Genomic DNA, 17,439 nt, shown 5'->3' with positions numbered 1-17,439 from the left:
CTTTGCCACAATAGTGTCATATACTCGTACATCAACAGAAATTACAATTCTTTGCAAGATGCCCACTGCAACAAACATAAGGAAAGGAAGGGCTGAAAGAACTCATTCTACACCTACGTTGATACAACTTTTGAGGTAGCATATCATGGGAACCCATTAGATGTTGCCCATAAGGAATACATTCCAACTGTGCCACAATAGTGTCATATACTCGTACATCAACAGAAATTACAATTCTTTGCAAGATGCCCACTGCAACAAACATAAGGAAAGGAAGGGCTGAAAGAACTCATTCCACACCTACGTTGATACAACTTTTGAGGTAGCATGGGAACCCATTAGATGTTGCCCATGAGGAATACATTCCAACTTTGCCACAATAGTGTCATTATACTTGTACAACAACGGAACTTACAATTCACTGCATGATTAAAATTAAAATCACAATTCACAATTCACTGCAACTTTACCGCAATAGTGTCATATACTCGTACATCAACAGAAATTACAAAGCTTTGCAAGATGCCCACTGCAACAAACATAAGGAAAGGAAGGGCTGAAAGTACTCATTCTACACCTACATTGATACAACTTTTGAGGTAGCATGGGAACCCATTAGATGTTGCCCATGAGGAATATATCAACACATTGTGCTGGTCGGTGATAGCCGATTGTTTAAATAAAACAAAAGTTAATGGTATATTATAGAAAAGAAGTAGCTGGTGTGTTATCTTCAATTTAAAACATCTTCCAACCATGCATTAGATGGATGCCTGCAATAGACAAAGGTAGTCTTTAAAGTTGTATGTAAAGGATGACTTGCACAGCTCCTACCACATAACTCATCAACTTACTACTTACTGGGTTATATGAGACCCAACACGACAGTGCATGCCGACTCCTTCTCCAAGGGGAAATGTTGGGAACTAGGTCCATTCTGTTTGTTGAGGACTCATAACTAAGCTACTTCCAAGAAGAATCCCATATCAAACAATATCAGTTTTAAGTACGCAAAACTAAAACTCACCTTGCAGCAAACTACAAATCAACACAGTCGGTGTACAGAGCCTTGCATTGTAATCGTTTCTAGGCTACAGATTTGATGGTAGATGCAGTATCACGAAGGTATAAGCAGCATAAAAAGGAGAAGTATGGATATGTCTGACAGCCCTTAAAAAGTCCATATAATTGTAAAAGCGAATGCAGTGATATGGATCATCTCCGACAATATCAAAAGCAGAACAACTTAAATCACAATCAGAGCAAAACTCATGACAATAAATCTGCTCAGCATGATTGGAAAATACTATTGTAGGAAGCAATTCCATCATGGCAGCTGTAGGCTTGAAGTCTAAAGCACAGACAAAAATTTCCCAAGTTATGAAACACCTCTGTCTTCTTTATTTATTCATCAACAGGAGAGGGTTCACTGCAAATACAAAACAGTGAACAAACATAAGTAATGATAACATCAACAGGTAATCAAACCACATGAATTACAGCCAGCAATTATAAGACAAAACAAGCCTATCGGCGACTGATTCACAATGTGGTTTGTGAGGAGTGTCATAGTCGTCCACAGTGTAGCTTACGTATTTCGAAGACCAGTGGAATTGGCGGCGTCAAATTATAAGTGAAATTTATAATTTACAAATTACAAATTACAAATCGTTTATTGAAACCGTGTAAAAAGTTACATTTTACATAAGATGAAAGTACAATGACCATAAGTGCAGTGTGGACACATTCAGTAAGAAGAAAGAGTGGGAGAAGATTGGTGATCATAAATAGGTATGTAGTATTCAGCAGTGTTGACCTACAAGGTTCTAATATATATAGTAATCAGCTATACAGTCTTTCTTATCTGGTAAGCAAAAGGAAGTAAAATTGTCGTGGGGGGCTGGCGATTGTATTGGCTATGGCAGTTTACGGCACACGATTTGATGGAGAGTTTCATGCATTCATGTAAGTGTAGGACTGCAGCGTAATGCCAGCTATGAAGAGTTCGAAATGTGGCAACTATTTGAAACAATCGGCATCTATCACAGGTAGTCTATGATGTTTGTGAATTTATGATCATAACAATTTATTGCAATTAATGACTAAAATCCTTGTGGATGATGTTTAGGATGACCCATTTTCAACTAGCAGAGAATGAAGCAGCCAGCAAAAGAATGAATACCCTAATGGCTGCAGATGACTGGAGACCAGGACCATTTATTCAGCCATAAGGTTGTTGTTTCCTGTCAAGAATTGACAAGTTGTCAAGAATTGACAAGTTGAGAATGTGTCAACCATTCAAAACACCAAGACGAAATTTACTAGCAAACTCTACCATGAGGCTTGGCCAACCTATTCCAAAGATATGAATGAACAGCCTGAGGACAACGTCACAACCTGGGTTTGAGACCAAATGCAGGGACACTTATCTTCTATATTCATCAATATGCCTTGTCTTGTATTAGTAGATCCCTCCGCTTGATCGGAGCACCTTGCTCGGGTCGATATCCTGATCCTCTGCAAGTAGTTTTTCGTTTATCTTAATGTCTCGCGTAGTGTGCAGTTTGTGGCACAGCAAGTTTGAGAGTTTATTGGCACTTATTACGTTTTTGTTTAGCTTTAGCATGATAATATTTCTATTGTTTCTAGTGTTATTTTGAGTGATATATCCCCACCCGTTCAGCACCGCAGAGCATACTTCATCGTCTGTCCTTGGTGGCGTCAGCTTTTCTTCTGTGTATAGTTTCTGGAGGTTCTCTATCCTGGCAGCTCTCATCTCTTGCATGATTGGGCATCTGATCAGGAAGTGTACAACATCCTCCTCCTCCTCGTTGCACAGGGGGCAGATTGGGGAGATCTCCTTTTTTAAGAACTGGACCTTTGTGACTTGTAGGCCGTATCGACCCACCAGTAGACGTGCCCTTGTGGTTGCAGCCTCCACCATATATGGTTTGCCTTTGCACGGAAGCCATAATGGGTGAGGTTTGCCTGTCCAAGTCTGATGAACAATCGGCCATTTGAGAGTCTTCTTACTGCCTGCCTCGATTGACAGTTCTGTGTACCATTTGTCCTTTACTAGTAGGGTTGTGTAGATGGCACCATCCTGACAGTTGGTGCCATCTAGCGCAAAGCATGATGAACTAAATAACTGGTGTGACATTGTTGTGGATTTGGTGGTGTGCAGCTGGAGGAGTGGACAATGTCACAACCAGGGTTCCTACATTATATACAGTGGAACTTCCGTTAGTAGACACCTCTCTATTAAAGACAACCTTTCCAATAAGAACACTAGTTTTGGTCCCAAATTGGTTGTTTCCATTCAATTTTGACTTCTCTAATCAGTCTTTTGGTGTTCCGAATGCTTGACACATTTCGAACATGTTTTGGTTGGAAACAATCCTACAGTCTTACACTTATGGCTGAATGAATGACAGTGCATTTTCGTGTAAGCTCGGTGACGAAATGCTGCGACACTATTCGTCACCAACATGCTTGATGGGTGGTGCCATTAAATAACTGATGTGACATTGGGTGATATGAATAAAGACTAGTAAATGCTTTTACTTCAATTTTGTACAGAAAGGCCTAGTGTAAATGTACATGGAGTTTTAGATAAAAGCATTTGCTAGTCTTTATTCACATCACCCATTGTCGCTGCATTTGCAGGTGTCCACATCGAGGAGTAGATGATGTCACTACATGTACCAGGGTTTGTACTTTCATATACAGTGGACCTACTTTTTGTGGACACCTTTCTATTGAGGACAACCTCTTTAATGAGGACAGTAGTTTTTGGTTCCAAATTGGTTGTTTCCATTCAACTCGACTTCTCAGATTAGGACACCTCTCTGTTAAAACAGCACTTTTCAGTCCCTGGGGCATTTCTGGAAATTTCATGCTATAGAGCAATTGGTTCAGCTAAGTGACAAGAACAGTACTATAAGACGGTTTTAAAAAGTTGAAAATTATTTATTTAAATACATATGAATGGTTCAGCAGTAATTGGCAGTGTGCATTATGTAATGAAATATGATTTACATAATATAACATTTTTGTGACAAATAGTACAGATGATGGATAAATCGATACAGTGGATAGCTGTTAGAATATGCAATACATGCAATAGCATTTGTTTTTATTGAGATTTTGCGAGAACCAAGTGGTATTTTGACAAGATAATTGAAAGCCAATAACACTACAAGAACATGACTTCAATACATTGACATTGTAGTACCGGTACTTGGTATACTAAAAATATTCAAAGATGGGTATCTTGAGTTAAAGTACAAGATGTATGAATGAAGGAGGCACTCGGGTGAGAAATGGTGTCGCTAATGAAAGATTAGAATTAAGACATATCTCTGTATTTCATGTGGTGTACTGACAAATGGTGCAGTTTGTTAGCAATTTTGTACATAGTTGGTGTGTCATGTTTATTCATACATCTTGCTATATAAAAGCGAGTGAGAGAGGCATTGTGACATTAGAGTGTTGTATATATCTATAGAATATGTGACCCGTCACAGCAAAACCAGGTACATGTCGCACAGAATATGAGCCTAAATGACACCAGGAGATAATGGAAGAAATTGATGTGGTCATATTTTACAAAAGGCAGACAATAGATAAATGAACAGACAGTCCGTCTCAACCTGCCAAGCTCAGAGCGACATGTGCCTGGTTTTGCTGTAACGGGTCACATATACAAAGTTTACATAAAACAAGATTTGTATGTTTATTTAGGAGGAGTACAAAAGTTGTATATAAAATGCCGACTTCATAATGATTTATAGGACACAATATTTGACATGACAGCATTTTATAAAATATGAATAATCTATAATGAGAATAGTTTTGTAGCACCAATGATTTGAAAATACTGAATTTATTTATTGCATGAATAGAACACAAAAAACAGGATGATTACATGATTGTCACATGCGTGAAATATATTGTCATGGATGGGCATTGGGAACAAAAAGAATTGCTGTTATCAGCTGCATTGGTAGCGATTGCTTTAGCTGATTTTCAGAAACTGACAGGAATGAGAATGTTGATATAGTGTTGAAAAAATATTTTTATAACATACATTGCATTCAAATAACACTAAGAAGTAGACGAGTACTAATTTCGCACACTTGAAAATATATGGACATTGACTGTCACTGGTAGTGGTAGTAGAGTACATGCCATCAGCAGCACTAATTCAGACAGTTTTCGCTGTGCTTCAGTAACTGACTGGAATGACTAAGTTTGATTGTGCTGAAATGATACATAATAACATACATTGCATAAACAAAATGATTACAAGATTTGTACTGTCTTGAAATATATGGACAGGGACAGTCACTGGAAGTTTGACATGCCATTAGTTGCACTGCTCCCGACAGTTTTCACTGTGCTTCAGTAACTGACTGGAATGACTAAGTTTGATTGTTCTGTATTTGCCTCCATTTGGATTTTGTGAACAAATGTTACTTACCTTGTGTAATTGAAGTGTCGAATTCGCCTTGGTCGAAATGATAATACAGTAAATAAATCTATTGAATGTTGCTGAAAAGAAAACTTTTACTACGTTAGAAGCCATGTACATGATAACACCACCACCACCATTATCAATATCATCACAAGTCAACTGGGGAATATGTGTGATATTTGTTCAAAACTTGCGTATATGGTATTTGCAGGTCTATTGTATTGTAACATATTTTTCACTTTCAAAATTAACTTTTTTACTAGAAATTATGAATCAATACTAACCGTAAGAAGCGTATGAAATTACAGAAGGCCTTCGTCGAAAAATGTAATGTACTTGTACTCATTTGTGTCATTAAACCTGAAAGCAGCACAGCATAACAGTGAAATTACCGTGACATCAATGGATGTCAAACTAACGTAGTGACGTGAATTTGAATTCGAAGTGCACAATTTCACAATTAAGGTTTTGAACACATTGAGAACTGAAAAACTTCATACAAATGCTTTCACACCAATGATATGATTGTGGCGCTCCTGATGAGGTATCGCCCTCTGCTAAGCAGCTTTGGTCGTAACTAGGGTAAATGTTTTTTTCAAGTGATATGAGCGATGCAATACCTTAGTTACCACCAGCGCCACGTAGCGCCAGTACCCCATTAACGTCATGCTTCAAATTTGAAGAAATTAATATTACCTTCATCAAGTACGTAATATTACACCAGGCCTTTGTCGAAAATGTAGATCTCGGAAGTCTAACTGTATAAATGAAAGAAAACATCAATGTGACAATATGGTCTACTATGTATGAGGGGGAGAACGGGTATTTTCGGGACACTGGGATGGGCCGAAAATAACTGTCAGGATTCGGGATAGACACCCTTATTTTAGCGGGATTAGAGACAAGCCGTGTTTTGCGTCACGATTCGGCTAAAATTGCGTATTGGGAAACGGGATAAGCCTTTTTTCCTAACGGGACGTCGAGACAGTTACCCCCCCCTTCCCCGTTCCCACCCTCATGACATGTAGCATTGATTGTAGGCCTATTGTTACTCACAATCTATTTTTTTGTAATTGATACTGGTGGTATCAATGTGAAATATGCCACACGTTGGGAGCATGCAAGGCCTATAGTTATAGTACAATACACCATCATCACAATCAAATAAGTATTTCAATAATACACTGTCAACGAGCGTGAATGTTCAACCATCAATCACGTGCATTGTAGTGTACATCACATTCGAATTTCAAAACTACCACTTATTTTTGCCGTGAAACTGACCTGAGTTATCGAAACACCGTCACGCCTTCGAACGGATTACGAAAAGAGGAAGAAGCAGGTCCGCATTTATCGAAATATTGCTAAATATAATTGTCAAAATGTCGACCAAATTACCAATTAAATCACAATAAACTTATCAAATGTTCACTCATGCCTTTAGGTGAAAAAATACTGATTTTTCAATCATTCTCAATTTTACAAATCACCAATCACAAAAAGAAATAATGATGCAATTACCCAAAATAGATGAGATTTGACCACTGGTATAATTCCGCCATCTTGGATATCGGCATCGACACCACCACTTCAAATTCTAAAGTCTTATTCAGGCCTAATATGTGTCACCTGCTGTGGTAAAATGGCTTGTTTTATCAATAGATCTTCTGGTGTGTTTTTATGTGAATTTATTACGAACTATCAATGCAGCGCAGGGCAGCCATCGTGTTCTCATGCGTAGTGGCGATGCGATAGCCATCTGCGGCACTGCTTTTCAAGATGGTGGCAATTGCCCAGTGCTAGAGGCGTTGTAAGGAAAATTGAGAGCAGGCCCCTAATGAATGAACTCTCAACGATATCGATATATTTTCGTAATTCCAGCACAACTGTTCAACAATGAACGTCCACCGACAATCCCACTTAACGAATATAAATATCAATTCATATCATGTATCTTAAAACGCTTTTATTTCATTTTAAAAAGAGTTATCGAGTGAACGATGACCTCCTACCGTACCCTCGAAATAAACAGCCAAAATGACCACAAAAACACCTTTTTAGAAAAAAACAGCGATTTTTACGAAATAAATGTCATCAGAGACGAAACTAGACACTAATTTAGCTAGGTATGCACAGTAATAGTACCTGAAGTGATCGATTTCAAGGAGAAAATACACTGAAAACAACTTTTCAGGAACAGAAATAAGATCACATTGTGAATAACAATAACAATCAACACTTGTCACAACCGAAGACAGGTGGTGTCTTCAGACGTCCAGGAGGTGCTGCCCCCTATGAGAAGCATTTCGAACTACATGCACTAGGATTGCATACAGCCAATTGGGCCTATATTTTAGGGTAGATCATGAGCCCGGATCATGAACAGGCCTCAGAGGGTTAAATGAATAATACTGACGTGAACCTTGGGCACATTTAGTACAGTTACTGTTCACAAAGAGAAATATTTCACACGGAAAGTGGGGTGATAAACCTGTCAAAGACAAAACTAAAAAAGGTGTCATGAGCGTGTCCTTATGAAAACGGCATCACGAAACCATGCAAGAATGCCTAAAATGGGCCTTACAACTACCGATCTTCAACTTACAGAAACTTGGTGCCTTTAAGTGACAGATTTAGGCTTTATAACTTAAGCCACATAAGGCTTTTCACTATCAAATCAGCATTTTATCGGCACAAATCTGAAATATTATCTTCTCGAAAATGACTCTGTTGGCGTAAGCGCGGACCAATTCCATAACCGCCGTGCCCTTATACAGCGGTGCCTCGAAGACAAGACGGTAGCGGTAACATCCCGGCCCCTTAAATACTAGAACCCCAAGCAGGGTTCAAGGATTTACATAAGAATAGTCCAAAAACAATATAGCCCCTTTAAGCAAACACCAGTCCTCAAATCACAACTGTCTCTGCAGTAACTAAACAAAGTGGGCAAACTTCACCCAAAATTGTCTTAAATGACATATGTAAAACACAGTAAGTTGCATGATCTGATCAGCTCTGGAACAAAGGAATAAGCTGAACCTAGCCATGCAAATTTACCAGTAACGACACCTAAGTCAAAGATGACAAAACACGAAAGACTCCAAAATGCCAGGTTCCAAAGAAAATCATCACAAGCAACTTACAAAAGGCACAATTATTGATTGAACACACACGATAATTATCCTGTCCTTGCACTCAGTCATTGAGAATTCGAATCTCCACACGAATTGAGGGGTTCAGGCGCAAAACCCCGTAAACGCCATTCCTTTAAAAAATGAGATAGCTGTACCAATGTACAGCTTTTGGCATGTAGATGACGTTAGTCAAATCATATTGTTGCAAAATCCTGTAAGTCCCATCGTAAATGCCTACCTTAAACCCAGTTTGTTTGCAAAACCCAGTAAACGCCACCACCATATTTGTGCAGAAACACGTAAGTCCCTGAAAGCCAATCACTGATGAACTGCATGTCACATGACGCACAAAATGGCGGCGCACACGTTCGCAAGGCTTTCGCTGTAGAATAGCGTTTTTTGTCAATTTCTGCTGAATTTACGCAAAATTAAGATGAATAAATTGGATTTTAAAAGTTTGGCTTTATGGGAGGCATTGAATTAAATTGTGGTACCCAGTACTGATTTCATTCACTTATCACAGCAGGATGGCTTGGCCTCCCAAGTGACGGACAGTCGGTAGTTTCTGGTCTATAGACTCCTGGCAAAAAACACGAACATTCAACACTATTCACAGACAGGAATTTGCTCTTTTATCAATCCAATTTAAGTACATTGCTAACTATGTTGTGTTCTGTTACATTTTCATGCATATTTTTCCAGTGATAGGTTTTGCAAACACAGATTTTTTGGACTTACTGAATTTTGCAAAAATAACGCATTTGGACTTACAGAGTTTTGCCGCCAATATCAATCAAAATTGCTTGATAACTAGTTTTCATAATAAAGGTTATTTTTTGAAATTCTGGCCTTTTGTTTACCAACCAAAAAACTATTTGATTACAATGAGAGTAAACCAGTAACCAATGAACCTACTCCCAAACAAAAATTCTTGTTTTAAAACAATAGGGGTATTGTGGACTTACTGGGTTTTGCGCCTGAACCCCTCAATTAGTGTCCTGTAATCACTATATCACAAATTAGCGCAAACCGCATAAGGATGCTATGTATATGGAAATCACAGCACATGGAGCCGGAGCAGCGATCCGCCTACACCCCTTGGAAGCTCCATGGCATAATTAAGTAGCTAACTTTTCAAACAGCACTAAAAAAACACCGCCAACCAATAGGGTCACCTTTGACACCTATAACGAAGGTAACACTGGTGCCATTACAATGCAGAAACAAATTATACCATTTGGAAACTAAAGGCTTTCACTTCACACTGCACAATGATTGATTTCCATTTGAATTTCGTACTGTCAACCACGTTATACTAAGTACTCCTTGATTGATCTCAGGTTACAGCACATTGTCCTGTGTATACTAGTAATCCAATTACGCGACAGATTCGAGTAGGCACAGCTTTGAAACTGGCCTCGTAAGTGTTGTCGATTTCGTTTTGACACGAACAGAGCGCACACAGCCGTCCTTCCCAGGGAAAACATCGACCACTCGACCTAGCGGCTACAGGTTCCTCGGAGTTGATTCTTCTTTCATCAGGACTAGATCACCAACTTTGAGATTGTCCTCCTGCCCCAACCATTTCTGACGTTGCTGTAGTATCGGTAGGTATTCTTTAACCCATCGGCTCCAAAATAAATCCGCGATATATTGGACATGCCGCCATCTACGCCTGTAGATGTGTTCCCTTACGAACCTACCAGGGGTAGAGAAGGACCCGACCTGAGTAGTAGCAGATGGTTAGGCGTAATGGGCTCAAGATCTGTGGGGTCTTCCGATAGTGGAGTGAGTGGGCGCCCATTGATGATGGCTTCGACTGAGCAGAATGTCGTTGTTAGCTGCTCATCAGTAACTCTCTGCTCAATCATAATGGCTTGGAGGACGTTCCGGACAGAACGTATCTGTCTTTCCCACACACCTCCCATGTGGGATGCTGTGGGGGTGTTGAACTGCCACTCAATATCACGTTGTTGCAGGAATGTCTCAATCTGATGCTGATTCCATTCCTTTACCGATCGACGCATCTCTCTTTCTCGGGCCGAGAAGTTTGAGCCGTTATCTGACCGTACTCGGGCAGGTTTCCCGCGGCGGGCGATGAAGCGTTGCATAGCATTTAGGAAGGAATCTGTATCCGTTGAAGCAAGGACCTCGAGATGTATAGCCCGGAGACATAGACAAGTGAAAAGGCATCCATACCTTTTCTGAATGCTTCGGCCATTCTTGACGCTGAATGGACCAAAGCAGTCAACTCCAACGTAGGTACACGGCGGCTTGTCAGGAATGACCCTATCCCAGGGCAGGTCTGCCATCCTTGGTTTCTGCAACGATGCTCTCAGTTTTCTGCATAGCATGCAATCATTTCCCACCTTGGCAGCGACTCGTCTCCCATCGATTATCCAAAACTTCTGACGGACCAGAGACAAGACATAGTCTCTTCCAGAGTGACAGGAGACCTCGTGGTAGAATCCGACGATACAGGTGGAGACTGGATGAAGCTTGGGTAACAACATCTGATGCTTTGCTTCTTCAGGTATTGGTGCATACTTCAGTCGACCACCAACACAAACGACCCCTTCTTGGCTCATCACGGGATCAAGCAGGTACAGCCGACTGGGCTTCTTCAGGGCTTTACCCACCCTCAACGTCTGGATCTCCTCAGCGAAACTTATCTTCTGTACGTATTTGACTATTTCAATCTCGGCCTGCCTCAGCTCATGGACTGACACGCCTAGGCCAGACTGAATCTCTTCATTGGGTTGACGTATTTTCTGAAGGAGGAACGACTTAAACCGGAGTATCCATGCCACTGCTCTCTTGAGATAATGCCATGACGAGCATTTTGACAACAGCCGATCCAAACCCATTGTCTTGGGCTTGGCCACGGCAGTAGCAGCAAAGTTGGCCATCTTCGTCTTCACTTCAGGGTCTTCCTTTTCAACATCGTCTTGAGCAGGTTGGATAGGCCAGTCCTCCTCCTTTTACCATAGGAATTCTGGTCCCCGTATCCATCATTGAGATCCTACCAATTCACCAGCAGAAAGGCCCCTCGATGTATCATCAGCCGGATTGTCACTCGTGTTCACGTAGCGCCACTGGCTAGGCATTGTCTCAGACTGGATAGCAGCCACCCGATTTGCAACAAAGGTGTGAAAGCGACGATCTGTGCTCTGTATGTTCCTCAGGACCAGCATGCTGTCGGTCCAGAAATACGACTCTGCAATACCTATGTCCAATTCTCTACGCAGCATCTTATCCAACTTGACAGCCACCACGGCTGCCGTGAGTTCAACCCTTGGTATTGTCATAGCCTTCATGGGATTCAGCTTTGCCTTCGCCTTGACAAACGTACAATGGATATCGCTATCTCCATTGACCATCCTCAGATATGAGACTGCTCCGTGGCCAACCAGCGAGCCATCACTGAAGTGGTGTAGCTCCAATCTCGACCTAGTACCAAAACCTGGCGGAGTAAAACATCTGTCCACGGCTAAGAGTTCCATTTATGCCAGCGTTCTCGTATCACTTCCGGTACAGTGTCATCCCAGCCTAGCCCAATCCTGCATAACTCTTGCAGAATGAGTTTAGCTGTCAGTATGCAGGGAGATGCTAATCCTAGCGGGTCGAAAACTGAACTGGTTAGACTCAATATTCCTCTTCTTGTCTAAGGTTTCTTCTTGATGCAGATCTTGAAACCAAAGGTATCTTCTTGGACGCACCATTGCACTCCTAGAGCTCTATCATTGGGTAGATCACTCCCGATCTCACACATTCACTCCTGCAGCCCTCGCCTCCACGGATACTGTCTCTAAGACTTCTCGGAAGTTGCTGAGCACCTTGGTGAGGTTGAAACCGGAGTCGCGCATAATGGTTCTCATCTCCTCGACTACTCTGATAGCCTCAGGCACAGCTTTCAGAGAGCAGAGGTTGTCGTCTACATAGAAAGATCTTCTGATCCGATTGATTGTCTCTGGATTGAATGTACCTGCAGCTTAGGCATCTTCAGAGGCTTGCCTAAGCGCATAACCGCAGCAACTCGGCGACCAAATCCCACCAAACACATGCGATACCATCCTACATATCACCGGAGGATTTGCTGGATTACCGTCCTGCCACCACAGGAACCTCAAAACATCTCGGTCAGCTGGTCTAACGCGCACGCGCACCTGGTGAAACATAGCTTCAATGTCACTTTTCACCGCGACGCGTTCTTGGCGAAATCGTAATAGGACTCCTATCAGGCTGTTGTTGTAATCTGGCCCTTGTAGTACCATATCGTTTAAGGAGGATCCATGAAACTTGGCCGCACAATCGAACACTATGCGGCACTTATCTGGCTTCTTCTCATTGAAGACAGGGTGTTGCGGTAAATACCAGGTCCTTCCCTCCGGCCCCTGTGCATCTTCTGAAGGAACCATTTCCGCATACCCCTTGTCTATCAGATCCCGTATGCCCCTGCTGTACTTCTTGTAAAGCTCTGGGTTCGACTGCAGGCGTTTCCCCAGCATACAAAGCCGACGTTCAGCCATAACATAGTTGTCTGCCAGTCCTGGGGTTTCATGTTTGAATGGAATCGCTAACTGGAAGAGGTCATCTTCTTTACAAATACTGTCGGCCCAGATCTTTATGGCTTGCTGATCATCTACGGACATTGCTGGCTGATCGTCCAGCATCGCCTCATTTTCCACTTCCCCAAACTTCTTCAGTTGGCTTTCTAACCTGGCATCGCTGGTCGAATCCCGGCATATGAAGTTGCATACTGCTCTCTCATGGCCATGCATACCCATAGGTCCATTAAGGGCCCATCCTAGTCGTGTGCAGGTGACATAGGGTTCACCCTTGTTCCCCACTCATACATCCAGGGGCGCCAGGGCTTCTGGCATGTCCTGACCAATCAGCAATTTAACATCAGATGCATCGGCACAAGGTAGGTCGATTCCTCGGAGGTGCGGCCATGCATTTAATTCCTTAGCGGTCAAGGGCCTACTACCCTGCAGGACGGGAAGCCTGGTACCTAAAGCGTAACACGATGGTATGTGTATCTGATTGTCTTCATCGGCACTGGAAACAAGGGCAACTACCATCATCGTGGTCCCCTTACTCTCACCGATGAGGGTGGTGGGTGACATGGCCGTTTCCTGTCCCTTAACTCCAAGTTCTGTTAACAGGCCTTCTGTACAAAAGGTGTTGGTTGAGCCGGAATCCAACAACGCGTGAGTTTTTATCGATCTATCGGCAGCAGTGGCTCGTATAGTCACCGGGACAATCGGCAGGGCTATTTTGGCGGTCCCGGCCCCTATGGCTGGCTTCCGAATGCAAGCATTGCTCCCTGTGTTTGTCGTCTCAGCATTCTCGGCTCCTCTTATGGCCGTATCCACCTGCGTATTCACTCTCGGAGTTGATGCAGATGGTTTATGATCAATGTGTAGGAATTTAGTGTGCTTCTTGTTGCACACTGTACATCGGCGTTCTACTCTACAGTCACCAGCAAAATGTCCCCCTTTCAAGCAGTTATCACAAAGCCGCTTGCCTCGTGTGAACTTGAGCCGATCCTCGGGCTTTGCATCCTTGAACTTCTGGCAGCCAAATAGGCTATGACTGCCAGCACACATTGGACGGAGTGCACCACCAGGTGCGCCACCACTGCTAGTTGAACTCTTTGTTTGCCTCGTTGCCTGGACATCACTAACACTCTGGGACATCGCCGTGTTGAAACTGGTTCCCTTTCCTCGATTTCTGTTTCGGTCGTTTCTATCACCCTGACTGTGTCCACTGCCAGAGTTGCCACCAGCACCTGTTTTGGCACCAGATGCCTTTATCCCGAACATCGGATCGTTGGCTTCTCTCGCCACCTTGGCTGTGAACATATAGGCTCCCGTCGCCTCCAAACTATCAACAGCCCTCTTCCTCCATCTTTGCTGTAACCAGAAGGGCAATCTGTCCACCAGTCGTACCATCGAGCGCTGAGTGTCGACCTCGGCAATTCTCCCCATTGCCTCAAGGGTTTGTTGGCAGCTCTGAAGCTCATCAGCATCAGCAGGCCCTTATGATCTGAGGGTTTTATGACTGGACCCTCAGTCACCTTCGAAATCCAGGCTTCAGCAATGACATAGTTGCTTCCAAATCTCTCTTGTAGCAGGGACCTGGCCTTCACATAACCTCTGGACGGGTCCATCATGGCACAGCACTCAATAACAGTAAGGGCTTTACCTTTACAATATTGTAATAGTCTATTCAACTTAGCGTTGTCCTCTACATGGGCCCTTCCAACAGCATTGTCGAAGGATCTTATGAAGAGGTGGTACCTCAGAGGGTCCCCGTCGAAGTACATTATCTCTGCTTTTGGTAGTTGAATAATGTCCAACATTTGCCTCAACTCAGCACTGTTTGTCGAAAGGTTTGAATTATTCATTGGGTTGTGATTTGTCGCCACAGCTGAACCCACAGACAAAGCTAGCTTTGGGTCAGGAGTGGCATATCTGACAGGATTGTATGGACTCCGAGCCCATGGCACACCATACCCTGCATCATTACTATAGTCAGCTGGGCCACGTACCTGCGGCCATGATCTGGGTAGGGGCCCCTGATCGACCCACTCCTGTGCCCCCGGGTTTAGGGGAGTGTCATCCTTCTTATCCACCAATGGTTCACTGCCACTAGTTTCACCAACATTGCGTAGAAAAACTGCACTCTCAGGCTTCTCAACATAACTATTAAGCTCAACGTGGTTACCAGTGTCCTTACCCTGTCTCTGTGACGATGAGACAGACGATCTACTGGCAGCTGTTCTACTGGCAGCTGTACTGCCCCGCCCCCGTGCCTGGGCGTCGAGTTTTACCATTTCCATCCTTACTTGCAATTCTTCCTCCTTCTGAGCAAGACGTTCATCCTCCTTTTCCAGCTCGAGCTCCATCTCAAGCCGTCGCCTCTGCTGCTTGACCGCTAGCTGCCTCGCCCGTAATTCATGACGAATTTTCAGCATCTTGGACTCTGCCTCGAGATCAGCACGCCTGGCCCCGATCTCCGATCCACCAGTTCCAGCTTGACTCACCGAATCTTCAGGCCCGATTTCATCCAATGTCGCCCAATTATCAGCTTGATACCTCGTGTTGTACATGTTGTCATCAAGTTTCTTGAACTTTATGTAGGCTTGAAGTCTAAAGCACGGACAAAAATTTCCCAAGTTATGAAACACCTCTGTCTTCTCTATTTATTCATCAACAGGAGAGGGTTCACTGCAAATACAAAACAGTGAACAAACATAAGTAATGATAACATCAACAGGTAATCAAACCACATGAATTACAGCCAGCAATTATAAGACAAAACAATAACAATCAACACTTGTCACAACCGAAGACAGGTGGTGTCTTCAGACGTCCAGGAGGTGCTGCCCCCTATGAGAAGCATTTCGAACTACATGCACTAGGATTGCATACAGCCAATTAGGCCTATATTTTAGGGTAGATCATGAGCCCGGATCATGAACAGGCCTTAGAGGGTTAAATGAATAATACTGACGTGAACCTTGGGCACATTTAGTACAGTTACTGTTCACAAAGAGAAATATTTCACACGGAAAGTGGGGTGATAAACCTGTCAAAGACAAAACTAAAAAAGGTGTCATGAGCGTGTCCTTATGAAAACGGCATCACGAAACCATGCAAGAATGCCTAAAATGGGCCTTACAACTACCGATCTTCAATTTACAGAAACTTGGTGCCTTTAAGTGACAGATTTAGGCTTTATAACTTAAGCCACATAAGGCTTTTCACTATCAAATCAGCATTTTATCGGCACAAATCTGAAATATTATCTTCTCGAAAATGACTCTGTTGGCGTAAGCGCGGACCAATTCCATAACCGCCGTGCCCTTATACAGCGGTGCCTCGAAGACAAGACGGTAGCAGCAACAGCAGCCATCAGATCAACCCTTGGCATGCATACTGTGTATATCTGAAATGCATGCCAACAGTGCATGCGGACTCCCTCTCCAAGGGAAATGTTGGGAACTGGGTCCATTCTGTTTGTTAAGGGCTCATAACTAAATTCACCTTTTTAGTTCAGATCACAACCCAAAGATCAGTGACAGAACTTCTGTCCAAAAGAGATGTTAGGAAAAGGAATGAAAGGAAGCATATGCCAGCGCCCTCACTCCCATCAGCCCATAACTCAAATTGAAGGCCTGCCGATTATTTTACAAGACAGGACAAGACAAGAAGGGTCCACTGGAATAACTAACACTTCCAAGGCTAGGAAGTACATGAGGTAGAGAACCCATTAGATGTCATCAATGATTACTACATCAACACATTGTGCTGGCCAGTGATAGACCACTGTTTAGCTCACCTCTTAGCAGAGGTGAGCTTATCCCATACCGTGGCGTCCGTCGTCCGTCGTCGTCGTCGTCGTCGTCGTCGTCGTCGTCGTCGTCGTCGTCGTCGTCGTCGTCGTCGTCGTCCGTCGTCCGTTAGCAGGGCACGTTTCGTAACTGTTAGAGCTATTGAGTTGAAACTTGGTACACATGTACCCTTATGTAATGACACCTTGGAGACCAAGTTTCGGTCCGATTCGTTTCATGGTTTGGCCACCAGGGGGCCAAACGTTAAAAGTGAAAATATGCAATATCTCCCTTAATAGTAGTCGGGAAATTTTGAAAAAAATATGGTAGGTACTTCTAGCAAAGGTGCATCATATATCCTCCGGGTTTTTGATTTGACCTCCTTTTCAAGGTCACAGAGGTCAAATGGTGTAAATTGGCCGTTAGGATGTAACGATGGCACGTTTCTAAACTGCAATGACTATTGATACCAAATTTGGTACACATTT

General features: G+C 42.9%; 2 protein-coding genes and 1 long non-coding RNA gene across 3 annotated transcripts; all 3 read right to left on the bottom strand.

Annotated features, from left to right (window-relative positions):
- Nucleotides 1-4,807: 4,807 nt before the first annotated feature.
- LOC135486267 (uncharacterized) lies at nt 4,808-6,112 on the bottom strand. Its single transcript, XR_010446675.1, has 3 exons — nt 5,761-6,112; nt 5,483-5,553; nt 4,808-5,262 (listed from the first exon to the last, which is right to left on the bottom strand). It is a non-coding gene; the product is annotated as an uncharacterized LOC135486267 (long non-coding RNA).
- Nucleotides 6,113-10,301: 4,189 nt separating this feature from the next.
- LOC135486744 (uncharacterized) lies at nt 10,302-11,519 on the bottom strand. Its single transcript, XM_064769840.1, has one exon. The coding sequence runs from the start codon at nt 11,517-11,519 to the stop codon at nt 10,302-10,304; it is 1,218 nt and encodes a 405-aa protein (XP_064625910.1).
- Nucleotides 11,520-11,621: 102 nt separating this feature from the next.
- Nucleotides 11,622-12,113, bottom strand: LOC135486743 (uncharacterized). Its single transcript, XM_064769838.1, has one exon. It carries the CDS (start codon nt 12,111-12,113, stop codon nt 11,622-11,624), a length of 492 nt encoding a protein of 163 aa, XP_064625908.1.
- Nucleotides 12,114-17,439: the final 5,326 nt, after the last annotated feature.

The sequence above is a fragment of the Lineus longissimus genome, chromosome 4 (assembly GCF_910592395.1).
Source record: "Lineus longissimus chromosome 4, tnLinLong1.2, whole genome shotgun sequence".
Taxonomy (NCBI): domain Eukaryota; kingdom Metazoa; phylum Nemertea; class Pilidiophora; order Heteronemertea; family Lineidae; genus Lineus; species Lineus longissimus.
The sequence above is the reverse complement of the archived record's forward strand: the minus strand, read 5'-3'. Positions and strand labels throughout refer to the sequence as shown.